This window comes from Trachurus japonicus, unplaced genomic scaffold (assembly GCF_045865225.1).
Source record: "Trachurus japonicus isolate A0001 unplaced genomic scaffold, Traja_1.0 AP030771.1".
Lineage (NCBI taxonomy): Eukaryota > Metazoa > Chordata > Actinopteri > Carangiformes > Carangidae > Trachurus > Trachurus japonicus.
The window spans coordinates 1-20457 of NW_028220904.1; the positions used below are offsets into that span (position 1 = coordinate 1).

General features: G+C 47.5%; 1 protein-coding gene across 1 annotated transcript; it reads right to left on the minus strand.

Annotated features, from left to right (window-relative positions):
• Nucleotides 1-2260: 2260 nt before the first annotated feature.
• LOC146960012 (collagen alpha-1(XXII) chain-like) lies at nucleotides 2261-7891 on the minus strand. Its single transcript, XM_085772706.1, has 3 exons — nucleotides 7154-7891; nucleotides 3928-4080; nucleotides 2261-3219 (listed from the first exon to the last, which is right to left on the minus strand). Exons 2-3 carry the CDS (start codon nucleotides 4019-4021, stop codon nucleotides 2579-2581), a joined length of 735 nt encoding a protein of 244 aa, XP_085628832.1. The 5' UTR covers nucleotides 4022-4080; nucleotides 7154-7891; the 3' UTR covers nucleotides 2261-2578.
• Between the last annotated feature and the right edge of the window lie 12566 nt (nucleotides 7892-20457).

A 20457-nucleotide genomic window follows, 5' to 3' on the forward strand; every position in this document is an offset into this window, starting at 1 on the left:
AAATAGACAGAATAGCTGTATGCATCTTTTCACTTAACTGACCATTTAAAACTGCACTCAGGTGAGAAACTATCTGTTTAAATAACTGACTGATCGGTGAAAATCACTATGATCTGCTTCAACTTACAACTAACAAGGTGATCTCACCCATCCAACATGGCAAAAAATATTTTTTCTTTTGTGGATCAGGTAATAACAGTCAGGAGGCCATCATCAGTTTGTAATCAATCTGTGAGGAGGAACTTCTCATTAAGCTGATTATTAGACTGACAGGGTGTCGACTACCAGTTCTAAATGTTATCTGTAGCCTGAAACATCACGTGACCCTGCAGCTTCCTCAATAGATTGTGTGTGCCTTCCAACTACTGACTATTAAAAACTGCAATTTTCTTCAAATCACTGCTATAAAAATCATCATGTCAGAAAGGCTTTGAACCTTGTGGCATTCATTATGTTGACACTCATTCACATATCTTGTTTTTCCTTTTCATAGACCAGAGCAGGCCTTGTGGGGAAAATCCAAGCAGCTAATTTAGCTGTCAGCATGTACTTCTATCCTGCAGGTGGTGTTATCTCAGTTTCACATGGTAAATTTTTAATTTCAGCTGTAAACTCTGTCCTTGTTTATGTTTGACTTGTGTTTGTTTAGCAGTGAAATTCAGGAGGCCTTTATTTCTTCTGTCTTAAAGTCTTTTTTAAGTGATACTGGAAGATCTCTTGGTTTATGTTGTTTATAAAGCCAGCTCGTCCACCAAAAATTACCATTCAGTGAATGAATGGAAGTGCGTCAGTCTTTTTTAAAAGACTTCATTGTCCCACCGCTCTGAGACTTAGCATGCTAGATAGCCGAGCTACTCCCTCACTTGTGGGCCTACAACTATAATTTAGGTATCTGACTGACAGTAAAAATGGAGGCAATGTAAAAAAAAAAAAAAAAAACCTTTTGGTTTGGGAAATAGTTGTCTCAGGCAGGTTTTTATTATTCCCCACGTTACCTTTCATCATTACGGCTCTTGAATTTTCTAAAAGTCTCATATTGTAGCCTATAAAGTGAGGTTTTTATTATCTTTGATTATAGAGCAGATCCAGGGACTATATTAACACTGTGGAAGTATCAAAGTGCTCAGTCCACTGAGAAATTCTCATGGTCTGTATTCAGACTCTGAGCCTTAAAACCAGCTGTCAGGAAGACTAATACCTACTAATACAAATATGTCTTCCTATGGATTAACACATCAAATAAAACACTGGGAAAGTGTAAAATATTGAACCTTTTAACACACTCTAGTTGTTAGACAAGGGCTTTGATATTAGAGTACTGAGTCAACAAGGTTACATAGGGTCAATATGCACAGGTATTCTTAAGCGAGCCCACACACGCGCTAATGAATCAGTGCAGTGCAGGATAAACAGTGCTCCTTTTTTAAACCTATAGATTAAAAGGTGAAAACATTCAACATGGACACTGGAGCAGCTGCACTGGACCCACTTGAAACATTAGATGTATAATTTTCTGGGTGAAAATAACTCACACTGCTCAGTGAGCCAGTTATGCTGACCACTGATATACTTAGAGACTCACTCGTTGTGATTCTAGAGATTACAGAAAGAAAACAGCGGAGCTTTCCTTCTGTGTAAATTTAGCTTTTGGTTAGTTCTACAAACTCGCCGTTCGGCATGTTTCACAATGTATAACCTACATTACCGCTTGGCAGTTTGAAAATCTGTGGAGTCAAAGAGCAGGGTCAAAGGTCAGCGGCTATAAAATGAATCTCCACAGTGTCCTTGCACCAGCAGTGCTCTGCAAGATGATACAGTATGGTCTTAAAAAGAATGGAGGTGTTTTAGAGTCTTTCTCCAAATGGATCTCTACTTTTTTTTTTTTACTTTATCCTGACAATTCAGTGCCAAATTAAAGTAGGAATAGTTTGTCAATGCTAATCTATGCACGAAGACCATGTAATCATGTCATTTCCGTTTTTGTATTTGCTGTTTGCGGCTAAGACTTATGGCATCCTTTTCTTTCCTGTCTGGCTAATTTTAGGCAGGAATTTCAAGCGTTGGAGTGCAAAGCATCCATCTTCTCTGTGAAAACACTCGCACGCAGATACTTCTTCCACTTTTTTCACACAGCTCCTGGACGACATACAGCTGTTACTTTACTTCTTGAGCCTATTTTTGCTAATTTATCTGGGAGGATAAACTCATTTTCTACGCCTATGTGCCTGTGACTTTTCTCGCCTCACTGGCGGAAAAACTATTTAGGTTAGAGAGGCTTTCCAGTGCTAAACACCTCTGCACCAAAGCAGCAGTGAAAAAGACAGCTGCACCACAGAAATGTCTTGGTTAAAAAACTGTCATTTACAAGCCAGTTTGTGTAACATCCCCCTCACACTCTTCGTATTCAGCCAAATAGAGGCTGTGACAGGACAGTGTATGTGCAGCAGCTCTTTGTGGTAAGGGTGGGGTTTTGTGGTTTGGGTCTTTTCCTCCGTATAGTGGTTAAAGGTTAAAATAAGAGTCTAATTTGATTAAGTGCACGTTCAGGGTGAGGCAGGCGGACTTCAAAAGAGAGGCTTCAAAAGAAAAAAAGAGGCCATGTGGCATTCAGTGTGAGCGATGTGTTGGCACTGAGCCTGATGGCTGACTTACTCTCGCACAGCCTCCTCCTCAGCCGGCCCCTGATCTTGTCAATGGCATTAAAGTCCGTCACATGGAAGACGTGGGCATTCTTCGGCTCAGCTGCGATTTCCTCCAGCTCCTCCTTCAGCGCCTCCCCAATGCCCACTGCAAACATCCTGATGCCGGCTTTGGCAGCTGCCTTAGAGGGCTCCAGAACATAATCCTGGCTTCGACCATCTGTGAGAAGGATGGCCACCCTCTGAATGCCTCTGGCGCTGGGCCTCGCTCCGTTCCGCTCGGTGAAGATGTTGGTGGTGGTGTAGGCGATAGCATCCCCGGTCATTGTATTTCCCCCCAGGTAGCGTATGTTACGGGCAGCTCGCTTCACATCTTCCAGGGTCCTGTGTTTCCCCAGGTGGAACTCGGTGGTGGGTCTGTCGCTGTAACGAACCACAGCTACCCTGGTCTTGTCCGCGGCCACGTCGAAAGACTCCACCAGGTTGGCTACCCATTGCCTGATCTTCTCGAAGTTCTCTTTCCCGACACTGGATGAGGTATCCAGGATAAACGCCAAGTCATAGTGGACATTCTTACACCCTGGAGTAGAAAGATAGAGAAAAGTTTAAAGGGATACTTCACCTAAAATAGATAATTCATCAATTTTCTACTCACTGCCATGCCAAGAAAGGGTTGGGAGAACTTTCGGAGTCATCAAAACGCTTTTGGATTTCCAGAGCAGCGGATAGAGTTCACTTTAGAATCGTCCAAAACACACACTATGAAACATCCAGATACCTCCATACTGCTGTTCTGTACTGACCCAAGTGTCCTGAAGCCGTGACGTGAAAAAGTTGTTCGGAAAAAAATAATTTGATCTCTGTTTTTAGCCTTTTTGTAGCAGTAGCTCCCAGTGGCTCTGTTGATGTTTGTGCGCATCCGCGAGATTTGCTGCAAGATCTTTGTTCATCATTGTAAACCATTGGATGTATGATGTAAACATGGAAGAACATCTCGCAGCAAATCTCACGCATCTTGTGCAACCACTTGGAGCAGTACCTGGATGTTTCATAGTGTGTGTTTTGGACGATTCAAAAGTGAGCAATATCCACTGTCATTATATGAAAATCCGTTGCCAGCCGGACCCCCCCTGGAACTCCTAAAGCGTTTTGATAACTCCCAAAGTTCTCCAAACCCTTCATGACGGGGAGTAGAAAATTGGTGAATTATCGATTTTGGGTGAAGTATCCCTTTAATCACACAGACAGTCAATACAAGTTCTAGAGTTTTCACTCTTAATGGTCTTACCTGCTCTGCTCTGTGCTTCCACTCTCTCGCCAGAAAGAGTCAAGGCCAGAATGAACAAGACCAGGGTGATCCTAAATCCCACACGTAATTCCATCTCGGCCTCAGTTTGGGTTTGTTTTGTTTTAGCTTATTATCACCATCAAGCTGTCCAGTCTGTGGAAAAGGTCAGTGGAAACATCAACAACTCGTTCTTACATGAACTCTAGCAGACACTGCAGCCAGTTAAGCCAATTTTGTGAATGTAGCCTACCGCTGAATTAGGAAAACATTTCAGAATTGAAGAGTCTGTGCAACTTTTTCATCACTGAATGAATAAACACCATCTGTAATCATTTCTACAACAGAGGCGCTGAAGTGGATGAAGGATGACTTTCCTGCAATGTAAAGAGATAAAGAGGTTCTTACAAAGGCTGCTGCCACATCTTTACAATGACAAGCCACTAGTGGAAACTGATTTGAAATTGCATTTCGAACTACACATGTACAAAACAGAAACCCTGGATTCCAGTGGAAAAGCAATTCTCTATCTCACCTCCCCCTCATTGTCTCCTTTTTTTTATTTTTTTATTTCTGGTATGAACGCTGGCAGGAAATGTTCTCCACTCTCAGGACGTGATAATTTGAAGTCTGAAATACACTCTACAGCAGCAAGTGAATATTTCATCCAGAGAGAACTGGACTAAAAGATTGCTGGAACTTGCTGCCAAACTTTTTTTTTTTTTTTTTCAACCAGTTCCACCCACAAAGACAGTTAAGGACAAGGAGAGCACAGTTTGCTGATGTTGCACTGTGTGTCATCCTCCAGAGTTTTGCTCATCCAACCAGTTTCGTTTTCAAAGGAAACATCAGCCCTTCTCTGTTGGATTCATTTACGAGGCTGTTTTTGCACGGGTTGGCACTACTCACAGAAACCTGTCGTATAAACACAAAACTATTCTCGCACGTATTGAAGAGCAGTGGTTGTGATGCCTGCCATTATGGTTGATGTGTGACTGACTGTAGCCATAACAGAGGCTGGTCCTGACTGGACTGGGGGAGTGTTTCACTGTGGGGGGTCATCAGGGGGAGGTTAAAGGAAAGTCTGACTTATGCACAAGCAATAAAATGTCCCCAAAGTTACTTAACATCCTTGGCCACCTTCCTGTGCAATCTGATATTTCCACTGAATTATGCTGTTAATGTACTTGTAGGCTATGTCAGAGGTGAACTAATGAAATATTTACACAAGTAGTTTAGTTTAAATACTAGAAAGTTAGATGAAAATTCTTCAGTCTTTACCAAGAAAATGTTAGACTATCTTTAGAATGAAAACTGGAAACAGGTGTAATCTGGCTCTGTACAAACGTTTTTAAAAATATATTTATTGTTCATTATTAAAACACATTTGATCCTGTTATATGTGCATACAGTAATACAGTACATAGACAGGAGAGTGTTGAAGTGTAGAAATGATAAATTGTGTTTTTACAGGAATTTAGGTGTTGGATTATTTCTTGGCGAAGAGCAGTGACTCAAAGCTCCAAGGAGTGGGTCTGTGTTTTTACTGTAGGTGATTTCAGCATCCGGGTGTTGCAACTTCAGAGATCATGAGATGATGCACACTGGTCCAAAAAGCTCCTTTTCCCATGAACAATGAGTGGAAAAGCAGCTGTAAAACCCTTTGGAATAATCACCAGGATTTTCAGAATGATGAAGTTATTTTGTCCCATTTACATCAACAGGAAGTCAGTCTGGGACAAGCATGCTCTTAATTGGCTCAGCTGCAGATTGACTCTGGTGTATTTTTGAAAATGTGAGGAAGCTTTTTTTTTTTTTTTTCCTCACATCCATAAGTGACTCTACTTGTGACCGCTCCAAGTAAAGCTGCAAATTTTCACCTTTACACATTGGTTGCGTGCAGTGAGTAAGTGCTTGTGGACATATTTTGCTTTCAAAGAGCCAGGCTGACAGTCTCTTGTTTCTATAGGCTTTATTCTGAGCTAGGCTAGATGGCCGTCCCCAATGGGGACCATGTGTCCCTGTAGCAGCTAACCATCTAGATTTTTAATACACTTTACTTTCTTCACAATCTGCTAATATTAAGTGCACAGAGAGAGAGTTAAATGTCAAACTAATGCTTTAAGGGAGGCATGATATATTCTATGAAACTGAATAGTTAGGTTATGCAGCTACTGTATTATTGTATTTCTTTAAAATGACTGTTATTACCCTGGCACTTGCAGTTTTTCTCCTGTTTTAAAGATAAATATTTTGCCATCTTTACAGAATATTTTACAGTTTGGAGCAAAGTGGAGTGAAAGAGTAATAAATGAAATAGAAAGTGATTTAAACAGAAAGTGATTCCAGGAAACGTGGTGTGGGAAGACAATTTTCAGAACAGCAGCCTGTTGACTGTGGCTTGGCATCTATAGCATATGGAATAGAGGCTGCATTATTTACTGTGGGTGAAGCAAAGTGCTCTGGCCTCCAGATACCAGTTTCCTTATCTGATTCTTCATTGGGCTATTTCTGCTACTTGGTTTCACTGCCGCTATTAATGAGCAGAATAAGCACGCTAGCTGAATCGCTGTAATTACCTCCATTAGTGTAGCATTTAAAATCAGAGAAATTCAGCCCAGCAAGACTTCAACCAAAAGAAAAAAGAAATGCAGCCTCTGCAGCTGAACAAGATTTGGATTCATGCTCCTAATCCGCTTTACCCAACTTTGTGGAAGTCTAACACATCCTAATTTGTCTACCTCTCATCTCTGATTACGATGAAATATATTGTATGGGTCTCCCCGCGCTGCGCTGAATTAAATCTGCAGTTTTACAAGCAGATACAGTATCCAAGGTAAAGCTGAAAACAAGCTGCTTCGCCTCTGTCAACATCTGAACCTGAAGCCAGATTCCTTACAAACTGTGGGTCTGTATCATCGGGGCCTGTTTCCACTTCCTCTCTGAATGGCAGACCTGGGACTGCAACGTAGATGTCTATAACAGAAGCACCACGTTTATCATTTCCACAATGTAAAAAACAGAGAGAGTTTTTTTTTTCCCCCATGTGCAACCAAAGAAAAAAAAAGGGTCTGTTCTCTGATAGAGCATCTGAATAACTTAACTTTTTTTTTTTAAAAGCAACAATTCAAACCTGATAAAGAATAAAAAGTAGTTTAGAGTCAAGGTTTTTTGGAGACATTAATGTAACAGATGTGTGACTTTTTCTTAAAGCTAATGTTTCACTTACCTGTCCTGTCACTCAGTGGAGGTGTCAGTGTCTCTGCCTCCAGCGCTCGCCCCCTGGATCAGCACCGGGGAAGCATCGTTATCAGGTGGTAATAATCCAAAATACCTCCCCAACTGGTGCCAGAAATCAAGATGAGATTATTATATAATCCAGGGTGACAATCCAGTGTACAGTGTTGTTTAAAAGTGAGATGAGGTGAGCTCCAAGCAACCTTGTGGATGGGTGGACAGAGTGGGAGGGAACTTCGAAGGGGGGAAAGTGTTGGGTTTCACTGGGGGACGAGGTGGCTTCTACTGTTCTCAACAGGGCTGTGCTCGCACATAAAAAAAGGCTGAGAGGCACAGCCAATTATAGACCCAACTTTCTGGATATTTTTGTCCTTTTTTTTTTCCCTCTCCCTCTCTCTGCTTTATGGCTGCACCCATCTGAAGTGTCGCCCTCAAAGAAAAGGCAACGGCTTCTTGGCAACCGCCTCAACTGTCCGGCCTTTGCCACTGTGATAGCCACAGCGGAGCCGCCCTGGGGCCGGTGGTGGGCCGGGCCCGCGTTTGGCTTCAAGCAGCCACACACTCATGAAGAAAGGCTGTATTTAAGTTGGGGAAATGATTACAGAACACTTGTGCCTGCAGCTTTGTGTTAAATGCCTGTCCTTGCACTGACTTACAGTAAAGCTCTATGATCTGTATCACTCATGCTGAGCTGTTTAGACAAGTTAACAATCATGTCAGGCCGCACATCTTTCATGTTCTTATATCTTTTCGTTTATTTATCTACTTGTCTTGGTAGTTTCTATTCCTCTTAGTCATACTTTGTTTTGTTGCACCATGAACCTTTACCGTTTCCTTTTTGCTAGATCCCATGATACTCATAGCTTTTTAAAGGTCTCATTTTGTATAAAGGGACAATTCCACATTCTGTTTTTTTATCCTTTCAATCATAAAGCAGGTCTATGTTCTGTATCAATATTGTGAAAGTATTAAAATTGAAGTCCACAGGGAACTGCACTCAGGCTATATTTACTAACTCAGCCTAATGATGAGCTGTCAGGGCTTCTGTAATGCTGTGATGTCACAACAACGCAATGCTCTTCTGTTTATCTGATTTATCGTTCAGTAACACATTATAATTCCACCATTATGCAGGTCTATGTTCTGTTGTAATACTGTGAAAGTATTAAAATTGAAGTCCACAGGGATCTGCACCCAGGCTATATTTACCAACTCAGCCTAAAGATGAGCTGTCAGGACCTCTGTAACGTTGTGATGTCACAACATCACAATGCTCTTCTGTTCATCTAATTTAACACTCTATAAAAAGTGCATACTGTTAAGCATTAGTTAAGCATTAATAAATACTGAATTCATCATTTATAACACATGAATACTCATTGGTATGTAGTTTATAAACACAGTTAAAAATGTTTTACTCATCACTGATAACCACAAACTGTATTTATAAACTACATACTAATGAGTATTCATGCATTATAAATGAAGAATTCAATATTTATTAATGCTTAACTAATGCTTAATAGTGTGTACTTATTATAAAGTGTTACCTATCGTTAATACCAGTAATATCCTGACAGAAATAAGCCCTGCCCACTGGGGGCCACCATCAAACCTGGCCAGATTTGGTTTCTCAAAGTGCTTACCTGAAATGTAACATACTTAATTCGATCACTCACAAACAGTCAAAAAGAGGAGGGAACGGCAGAGTTATCAGAGAAAAAGATAACAAATAAACACTTGAACCTACTCTTTACACAGTGTTTGATCCATAGGACGACTCAAAAGCAAGCTCAGTGTAGTTTTATCATGTACATTACAACAAGCTGATACTAGTTTTTACAGTTTGCCATGCAATCTTTCACTCCCTATCCTGTCCTCACAGATAGAAAACTCAGTATCTGTTTGTGAGCCCATAGATCTGCATGTGATTTACGTTTAGAGGGTTCACGTTCAGTTTACACTGATGTTCTTATCATGTGTGCTCACGCTCCCGGCAGGGGAGGAAGCTGCGTTGAAACACGGCAGCTCTGTCTGTGTCAGACATCCTGTCCAGCAGACTTTCTGTGTTCTGCATCACAAGTCTCATGTTGGCAGCTCCTTGGTAGAAGTTTCCTTTTTAAAGTGCTAATACAGCTGTCACCACGTGCGTTCACTGTGTCGGGAAACGCATCCAAATCTTTGCCGCGCAGCTGTCCAGGCACCGAAACACTCTAAACACCCGACCGGTGTCAATATTTGAAAGTCATGGACAACAAACAAGTTAGCCATTACATCCAGGCCTATTTACAGCGCCTTTGTAGCCAAGGAAGAAAAAAAAAGTGAGTACAGGCCAGGCTATGTATAGGCTCAGTGTGGAGTGGAAGGGAAGTGGGCTGATGATTTGGGGCAGATGCACGATATGAGTGATGGTGTCAGTCTGAGGAACCGTCTGTCGCCTTATGTGAGAGGGCTAAAGAGGTGACCAGCATGTAGGGTGAGCGAGAGGCTGCGGGCACCGTGTGGTGTTGGAGAACGCCATCTGTCATCTGACAGACAGCCAGCTTTCAACCGCCCACATCAGAGAGAGAGAGAAGCCGTCCATCCAAAATATGTTCAAAATATTAATGTGTTGAAGCAGAACAGATTTTGCATATTTATTAAAGGTAAAGAGTGAAGATGGAGTTTATTAAAAAAATATATGTTATCCTTAATAAACGAAACAGAATAGAAAATGTTTCAGAATTTTACATTGCTTAAAAGGATAGTTCAACATTTTGGCAAATTGGCTCATTGCCATAATCCATAACATTTTTTTAGGCCGAAAAACTGCCCCTGACGGAAACGCGCATCAGCGGTTTTGCACAAATTTACCTTAAAAACAACTTTGTCTTGTAACATTCCGTTATATCTCACACAGGCTTCGCCCTCTACTGGACTCTATGGGTATATCTCTCCTCCAATCGCGTACGCGCGATGGCCCACTGAAATTTGCATGTACGTAGCCGGCCAGTATGGCGTGCCTACCTTTCCCGCCCTTAGCGGGCTATATAAGCAGATGCACCGCCAGCTGCCCTCATTCCTTTTTACTTCAGCGTCGGCGAGTGCCCACTGTCACACTAGCTCCAAGGATGGAGTCGCCGCTTCAGGAACAACGCAACTGCCCGGCCTGCCCTAACGGCATCATCGCGCCGGCAGACCCACATCTTCTCTGCTTCGAGTGCCTCGGGAGGAAGCACGCCACCGCCGGGCTGGAGCAGCGCCCGGCCTGCCCGTGCTGCCGAGACATCCCCCGGGTTCGCCGCCAGCAGCGAGCGGACTACTTCACCGGCGGTGAAGCTCTTCTCACCCTGTCTCCTGATGGCAGTGAGGAGGAAGAGCGGGAGTCGGAGGACGACGCCATGGAGGAGGAGGATGCCGCTCCAGCGTACACCACCTCCACGCCGCCTGATGAAGCTTCGCCGCCCAGACCCGCCTCAGCTTCTGCTGCAGATGCGCCGCCGCTACGAGACGAGGAGGATGAACTCTCCCTCTCCGCCGGCTCGACGGTGTTTGGCGCCGCTTCTATCAAGCTCGACTTCCCGAGAGTCATGACGACTGCAGCGGAGTGTGTCGGGCTTCCCCTGCCCCCCCCGCTGCCCCCGAAGCCGGTGAGCCGCCTCCGCCAGGGGTTCTACGGCCCGGCTCAACCACCCCAGCCCGTGTTCGTCTCCCCAGCGCTTCCCGACATCTGGCTATGCGTGAAGGCGTCTTGGCAGGAGCCGCTGAGGACCAAGGCGACAGTCACGGGGATGGCGCCTTTCCTGCGTGTGCAGGGCGAGACGGAGACTGTGTTCCCCGGTGTGCCCCCGCTCGAAGAAGCTCTGGCAGCGCTCATTATCCCACACTCAGCCGGCTGGTCAGGGCACAGAAAGCCACTACCACCGCTGCAGCAGGATAAGGACACGCTGGAATATTTTGACAAGATATTCCAGCTGGGCGCGCAACTAGCAGCAGCAGCTAACAACCTCGGTGTGCTGGGCGTAGCAGCGGCGGCTTCACTCCCGCGCGACGCCCCCCCTTCCCCTGACACTATGGAGTTTCTCGACCGGACCATCGGTCAGATGAACAACCTCATACAGGGAGTTGCTACTGCTGCCGGACGAGTGATGTCACTGTCGGTCGTCGGCTCTCGCCACGTCTGGCTAGGTCTCACCGCCCTCCCCAGAAGGGACCGAGAGGATCTTCTGGTTGCACCGGTCTCTACTGATGGTCTCTTTGGCTCCCTCACTACGGTGACGCAGCGGCTAAAGAGGCTGGAGGAGGAAAAGGCGCAGCTGAGCCGTCATCTACCGCTCGCTGTCGCCGCCAAGCAGAAGGGAGAGGTCAAGCTGCCCCGCCGCAACGCCACGGCGAGGCGGAGAGATCGCCGCCAGCGAAGAGGCTTCTCCGCGGCGGATCCCCCAGCTGACCCACAGCCAGCCCCAGCGGGCCCGCCTCAGCAACGCCCCGCACGGGACCCCAGCGCGTCTCGTCCCGCGGCGGCTCGCAGCACACCCAGGCCGAAGCTGTCCTGGGGCACACAGCGACCAAAGTGACAGTTAACGGGAGGGACGGCACCGGCAGGCTGCCTCGCCGCCCTCCCTCATTGTTCATATGGTTCTGTATGTTCTGCTTGTGTTCACTGTTCTGTGGATGTGAAAAATGTTTTTATTAAAACATGTTACTCCACTAACAGAGCAAAATTTCCCCCTCCCACCTCCACCATGCTCCCCGCTTGCCGCGCAGCCCCGGCCGGTGTAGTCACCGCTACACCGTCGGTCAGGCTGCCGGTGGCTTGTGTTACACCGTCACATCCCCGCAGCGGGCCCGGCAAGCAAGGCCCCCCGGTCACGGTTTCACAAGCACACTCACACAACACACCCTCTACCGTCCCCGTTGTGGGAGACGCGGTAGAGCGGAGCACCGTTGTCAACCGGGTAAAAGCTACCGTTGTCCCTCTCTATGAGCGCTACAACCGGCGAGGCTGCACAAGAAAACATCGCTCCCCACTGGTTGTAGCGACCACACAGTTAGCCCCGCGCGCTGCTAGCCGACACCGTGTCACTTCCACGGTAGGTCCGGCTCAGCGTGTTGACCGGCTGACGAGCGATGATTGTCACCGCCGAGCTAACGGCTACAGCGGTGACAAGCATCGTTCACAGCAGCACGGCAGGGCTGTGTTTCCGGACAATGAGACGGCTGCTTCACGCTCGTTTAACCCGCGCCGCTCCAGTGAAGCGGCCGGGCTAACACGAACTGTCTCCCCGGTAAACAGCAGTGGAGCGGCCAACGTGTCTGACCGCTCTGGTCCTGTGGCTGTTATTTCCACGGGCGGATCTAACAGCAGCAGGGACGTCATGACGGCGAGGTGCCGGGCGGCGGTGGTGCGTTCAGGTGACACCACGCCGGCTCGGACAACAGAGATGCGTTCACGGACGGCCCCGCGAGCTCGGACAACGGGCCTGGTGCGTTCAGGGACGACTCAGCCCTTTCACAGAGGGCCCCCCATGGGCCAAACTCCCGTTTATGGCGGGTTTGGCGGCGGAGAGGGCCGAAATTGTGTACCACAGCTTTCTAGAAGCTGCTCCACAGCTGTCTGCGCGTCCTCTCACGTGTTTTTACAAAGCATGGCAGAGCAGCTGCGTATTGACAGACTGGCTGGACAGGACCCTCAGACTAGGATATTCTCTCCAGTTCTGCGGGCTCCCCCCAGCGTTCAGGGGAATACAAGAGATGAATCTATCCTCTCAACAAGAGATAGAGTTCCTCGAAGGGGAAATTCAGGACCTGCTATCAAAACAGGCCGTGTCAATTGTCCCTCTTCACGACAAGGAACGAGGTTTTTACTCCCCATACTTTTTGGTTCCCAAAAAGACAGGGGGCTACAGACCCATCCTGGACCTCCGTGCCCTGAACACACGTATCGGTCGCAAAACGTTCCGCATGCTAACCACAAGGAGGCTGCTGGAACTCGTCCAACCAGGCGATTGGTTCTCAACCATCGACTTGAAGGACGCTTATTTTCACGTCGAGGTGGCACCAAAACACAGGAAGTTCCTGCGTTTTGCATTCCAAGGAACAGCCTACGAATACAACAGGCTGCCATTTGGCTATTCCCTGGCCCCTCGTACGTTCAGCAAATGTGTGGACGCAGCGCTACAACCGCTGCGCAGCCAGGGGATGAGGGTCTTCTTTTATCTGGACGACCTCATCGTGATGGCCAGGTCCAAACAATGGGCCATTTTTCACACAGTTCAGTTGATACTTCACCTGACCAAGTTGGGTTTTGCCATCAACTGGAAGAAGAGCAACCCCCAACCAAACCAGCGGGCCGAATACTTGGGGATTGTGCTCGACTCTGTCAGCCTGAGAGCCACTCTGTCGGAGTCCAGACGGACAGCCCTACAGCAGGAGGTTCTCAAGCTGCAACAGGGTCCACGTGTCACAGCCTTGACCGTCATGCAAGCACTGGGGCACATGGCAGCAGCTCACCCGGTGGTTCCACTAGGACTGCTGCACATGCGTCGCCTGCAGAGATGGTTCGCCAGCCTACGCTTAGACCTCAAGAGGCAGAAGTTTCGGCTGCTGACGGTCCCCCCAACAGTGCGGGGCAACCTGCAGTACTGGGGGTCCCCACGACATTTGTTGACCGGGACACCACTAGGACGAGTGACCTCGTACACGTCGGTGTTCACGGACGCCTCCCTGATGGGGTGGGGAGGCACCTGCCTGGGGAGGGCGATAGGTGGTGTGTGGCCTCCGGGGGAGGACCGCCACATCAACCTCCTCGAGTTACAGGCAGTGTTCCTGGTTCTCCAACACTTCAGTCACCTGTTAAGGGGGAGACACGTGTTGGTGAGGACCGACAATCGCACCACAGTCGCTTACATCAACAGACAGGGCGGTGTACATTCCGCTGCCCTGTTAGCGATGGCGGAGAACCTGTGGTCATGGGCTTCAGAGCACCTACTATCTCTGAGAGCCCTCCACGTTCCAGGAATCGAGAACAGGGGGGCCGACCTCATGTCAAGGGGCGGCCCCCTGGAAGACGAGTGGAGACTGCAACCAGAAGTGGTACAGCAGATCTGGACACGATTCGGGAGGGCAACGGTGGACCTGTTTGCCAACAGGTCGAACACCCACTGCCCCCATTGGTTCTCCCTGAGCCCGCAAGACCATCCACCCTTGGGAGTGGACGCGTTTGCACACGCTCCATGGCCAAGAGGGCTACTTTATGCCTTCCCCCCCCTCCGTCTCATCCCCCAGCTACTGGAGAGAGTGAGAGTGGAGCGGCTGAGGGTCATTCTGGTGGCTCCCGACCGGCGGTCGGCTCCGTGGTACGCAGAGCTGACCACAATGATGGCGGCCCCACCATGGCCCATTCCCCAAATCCGGGGGGCGCTGTCACAGGAGGCAGGCGCAATACAGGCGCTGCCGATCCTGGGCCAGTCGCTTCAAGCCTGGGCCCTGAAAGGGACAGGTTAATGCGGACTGGGCTGACTGCGCAGGTGGTGAAAACCATCCAAGCGGCTAGGGCTGGATCCACCATTGCCTGTTACAGGGCTAAGTGGTTAGGTTTCCAGCATTGGTGCGAAGAGAGGGAAGTGGACCCACTGACATGCTCAGTGGGAGACACTCTTTCCTTTCTACAGCTTTTGGTTGATAGAGGGCTGTCTCACGCGACTGTTAAGGTTTACGCTGCAGCCATCTCATCATGCCATGAAGGGTTGGGCGGAGGTCCAGTCTTCGCCCACCCTCTGGTAAAACGGTTCCTGCAGGGGGTCAGAAGGCTACGACCAGTGATACGCACTTCTGTACCACAGTGGGAATTGCCACTGGTACTCGAGGCCCTCACAAGGGACCCCTATGAGCCTTTGGAACGCTCCTCCTTAAAGGTGTTGTCGTTCAAGACAGCGTTGCTTCTTGCTTTGACGTCAGCCAAGAGAGTGAGCGAATTGTGTGCCCTGTCAGTCCACCCGAGTTGTTTACTCCTTCGCGGGGACCGCAGTGGTGCCATCCTTAAACCGAACCCCTCCTTTCTTCCTAAGAACATAAGGAGCTCATTTCGGTCCAGAATCATCCAGTTGGAGGCTTTTCACCCTCCCCCTCATGAGGATTCGAGGGAGGCGAAACTGCATCTCCTATGCCCTGTGCGCGCGTTGACATACTATGTCGACCGAACAGCCACTGTCAGGAACACCGACCAGTTGTTTGTGTGTTATGGTGACGGGACGGCTGGCAGAGCCCTGTCCAAGAAACGCTTGGCGAGGTGGCTGTGTGAATGCATCCTCTCAGCCTACAGTCAAGCGGGTCGAGAACCGCCCACTGTGGTCCGGGCGCACTCCACAAGAAGTGTGGCGACGTCTACGGCCCTGTTCAGTGGTGCGAGTGTTGAGGACATATGTACGGCGGCATCGTGGTCTTCACCCTGCCCGTTCATAAGGTTCTATCTCTTGGATGTATCAGGCTCCTTCTCCAGGTCTGTGCTCACTGTAGGGTCACAGGACATGTGAGAGGAAGGATGTGTCAAGTGTTTTAAATACTTGATCCCCACAGGGTGTCATGCACCTGCATTGGACTGTGCTCTGCTAGGACACTGTCAATGAGGTGCGCAGGAGGTCTAGGGTTGAGACCCCTGCGAGGTTAGACCACAACTTCACCCAGCCTAGTCAGGTGCTGCTAACTGGGATGAAGTTGGACCCGTTATCACTCCATACGGTGGTTAAAATTAATAAAGTGGTGACTGGGTCTTGGTACCTAACCGGTAGCTGGTGTGGTCAGTGGGCGGAGCCTCTCCCGCGGCAGGGAGTACATAAATCGGGGCTTCGCCTACTGTACCCATAGAGTCCAGTAGAGGGCGAAGCCTGTGTGAGATATAACGAAGGTTACGATATTGTAACCCTAGTTATATTAACACAGGCGGAGCCCTCTACTTAGGGCCCTGCCGCTCTTTCGCCTTACGCTGAAGTTTGGTGGAATGAGGGCAGCTGGCGGTGCATCTGCTTATATAGCCCGCTAAGGGCGGGAAAGGTAGGCACGCCATACTGGCCGGCTACGTACATGCAAATTTCAGTGGGCCATCGCGCGTACGCGATTGGAGGAGAGATATACCCATAGAGTCCAGTAGAGGGCTCCGCCTGTGTTAATATAACTAGGGTTACAATATCGTAACCTTCGTTATTACCTCATAGCATGGTGAATGTACAGGTCACAACTTGTCCACCAGAGCGTTTTGGAGTTGTTGGATTGTGTATTTGATGAGTTTGATGAGGGAAACCAAGAAATCCAATTAGCCTCCGTAGCGTAGCTCTGAGCAGCTTGCGGCTCCGCTCCGCCATTCTAAAAATAGTTTGCACCAACAATTAAAAATAACGATCCTACTCCTAAAACTATAGGGATTATGGCAATGGGCCATTTGCCAAAATGTTGAACTATCCCTTTAACTTTCCACAGAGGAAACAGTGAATTTTTAGGTATTGCCTGGTGTTTTGATTAGAAGAATGGTTCTGTGGCCCAAAATCCTTCTATGCAAATATATTCAATATATGCATATATTGAATTTGAAATAAGAATGTAAAAATTGCATATGAAACCCATGTCTCAACCACATGTGTGTATACTTATATTGTTACATATTATGTCCAAAGCCAAACATCAGGCTAGTCTAACGGGGTGTTCCCACCAAACGCGATGACGCTTCATCGCGCGTCGAGATTACATGTAAAGTCAATGCAAACACGCGATTAGTCGCGTCATCGCGCCGGGCGATGCGATGGACGCGATAGCGCGACGCGATGGACGCGTTGGCCGCGAAAAATCGCCTCCATCGCGTCGCCCGGCGCGATGACGCTTCATCGCTCGAGTTCAAATAATTGAACTTTTGCGGCGAATTCGCGTGAAGACGTGCCGCGACAGCCGATCAGCTTTGAGATCGTCACCGACGTGCTGACGTACGGACGTACTGGTGTTCCCTTGGCAGTTTAGTCAGAGCGAGTCTATTGACAATATTAGAAGTTTTCTGGTTTAGTTTAGTTTATTATTCAGATCCCCATTAGCTGCTGCAAAGCCACAGCTCTTCACTGTTGCTTTTCCGGTGCTGTTACAAACGTTTCTGATTTGGAGATTCGGACCTGAAAGCCCGTTATCACTGCTGTTTTCAACCAGCGGGCGCTGCGAGCCGGCCGCCCCGTCCCAAAGCACTCAACAGGCGGTCAGTCACACAGTAGTTCACGGAGCCGTCTCCTCCTCCTCCTCCTGCAGCCAGAGACCCACACCGCTGTTCCTCTCCCATCTACAGGGACAGGAACAGTGCAGCGACGGTGGTTATCTCAGCCAGAGAATGAAATAGTGGGAGAAATGTTGTTGTTTGGGCGGGCTCGTCGCGCGACGCGATGCCGCGACGAGGCGTTTTTTGCATATTGAACCAGCGTCAAAACTGGAGCGTCTAGCGTGACGCGATTTCATTTGACGCGCGATTCAATCGCGTTCATCGCGTTTGGTGGGAACACCCCGTAAAAGTCTCAAATCACTATGAAATTGGGAAGATAGCTAATTGATCAAAATGAATGAGCTATAAGCTATATGATAGAGTGGTATAGGCCTATGTAATAGATAAATCCATCGATGATATATCCACACCGTTCTTGATATAAATGTAATACGTTACATACCGACTCATATGATATTGTGTGAGTCTGGAGGGAAAGTGAGCTAACACCTCTTGAACCTGTTTCTCATCTCTGCCTGAGGCTCAAAGTCACATCTCTCTTCTCTAGTGTGAATATATAAACCATCACAGCTGAGAAGTGTTTGTTAATGCTGACTTGGTTTGACATGTTTTGATGGATGTTGTAGTTTGGCCTTGACCGGGAGCCCTGATCAACAGGACAGGAGCCCTCGTAACTTTTGTGACTTTAAGTTGACTTAAGGCCCACACCAGCCCGGGTTAGGCTACTTTGCAACCGTGAACATGCGTTCCTGGTTTTACTGTTCCGTCCACAAGCAACCGTGCTTTTGGAACACTGAAACCGGGTTCAGCGGTTGCATGTGGATATGACTACTGCGATTATTTCCACTAATGTCAGAGCAGCTCCTCTACTACGTAGAAGTTGTTAGCTAGAGTTAACGTTAGCTTGCTAATTAAAATGGACGTGACAAAGTTGCTGTTGTTCTGGACGATATTAAACAATTTTGATTGGTTAAAACACCCTTCCCATTTTACCCATACATTACCTTCCCATACATCGCCACCTATTGCTGTGGCATATGTACATTGAATCACTTGGTAGCAGATTTTACGATAACATGTGGACGGTATATTTTATCCATCGATGATATGCATATCAACACCGTTCTTGATATAAATGTAATACGTTACATTCTGTAATACCGACTCATATGATGTTGTGTGAGTCAGGCGACTGGGGATGTGGAGCTGGAGGGAAAGTGAGCTACCTCTTGAACCTGTTTCTCATCTCTGCCTGAGGCTTAAAGTCAGGCAGAGTAACCTATGTAACCTATTTGGCTTTTTATTAGCAAAAATCAAATATTGCTTTCAAAAATTTCACTGAAGTCGAATCACACCCGCATACAAATGAAAGCTTTCTCGTACCTTAGAATGAGTTGTTACAAGTCGTTACAAATATACAAGGGGGGGCGCACCGAACCCAGGCCGCCATGTTGCATCTCCATTTTTTACGTTCAGTGGCAGCGTGACCGTAGGTAACCACGGAAACTCACCAGAGCTGTCGGCTCGGGGAGAACGTTTTCCAGGTAGCGCCTGTTAAAACTGTCATCACTGTGTAGTGTGAGGAAGGACGGAGGCACTGATGTTGCATTCAGGTGCAGTCAGGCAGACGGCCGTCGGCAAACCAACCGGATGTCATTTTACTCCACGAGAGAAAGACGGTAAAACGTGGGTCAGGTAAACAATACGACATCGCCATGACAACATATTGTCACGCCTGTATTGTTTTGCCTCGTGCTGGCGGACCACTTGTTTACATGGATGCATGTTTATCCTGTTACATGCAGCGTCTGTTGTCTGTCTGACGTCTGCCCGATTTCACATGAATGCAACATCAAGAATACGCTCAGATATGCAACCGCACCGCTAGATGGGGGGAATTCCTACATATTACTGTATACCTTAAACAAAACTTTGGTTGCAAAATAACCCGGGTGTGGACAAGGCCTTTAAAGTAACTGACTATAGACTTTTGAAAGCCACTGTCTGATTATGGAGGACACACACCTGGGTGTTCACTGGAACAGAAGAACTCTGTGGCTCTCTACAGGAAGAGCCGGAGTCTCCTCGGGGCCTCCAGGTGTCTGGCCCGCTGGGGCAGAGGCCTGACGGCGGCCGACACCTCCAGACTCAACAAAAGTGATTTGGGAAGGCCGACTGGATCCCCTGGGTGGAGCTGGACTGTCTGCATGTACTGTAGCAGTGGAGAGGAGGATGTTTTCAAAAACCCACACAGCGTCGCGCTCTCACTCTAAACACTGTTCCAGTGGTCAGCCAGAGACTCAGGATGATGATGCGCTCCACCGAGCATTGCAGCAGCTCCTTCCCCCCAGTGGTCGTCCCCATCAGTCCTCTGATCCTAATTTACCACTGACCCACATTACACTTTTTATTCTGTTCCTCTTCGCACATTACAGATCATTTACTCTTAATTCACTCTTAATCTAATTAGTATTTTCCTTTGCACCTGAATCCATACTGCGATTCAAAGTCACAAAGGAGCTCTTTTTTTTGTCACATTGTTTCCTGTTCATTTAGTGTGTGTTTATTATTAGAAAACAGCTCCTCTGAACAGTAAACTGTGAAAGACTGGGCGGAAACTCATTTTCACATGTTCCTCTTCAGTGAAGCTTCATGAAGTAGGAAACACGTGTATAGGTTGTATAGACTTCACTTCATCAGCCCAAGACTGAAAAACTGAAATGGATTTTAGACATTTCAGACTGAATTATATCACTATCTGTGTGGTTAGTAACCAAAGGTCAGACCAGCCATCATTTATTGAAGTGACTATTTGCATCTCCCAAATCCCCCAAAGTGCACACAGCATTATGGCACAATCTGAAAAAATAAATGAATAAAAACTCTTTTTGAGGAGGAAACTCAGTGACATTCAGAAACTCCTGCTCAGAGCTGGAAGTAATGTCTTAAATTAGAAAAGCAGGGGTGCTAAAAATAGATCCATTAGAGGAGAGTGAACGGCTGGTTACCTCTTTATTTATTGAAGGTGGAAATGAGAACAGGTAGAGCAGCCGGGTCATCACAGATAT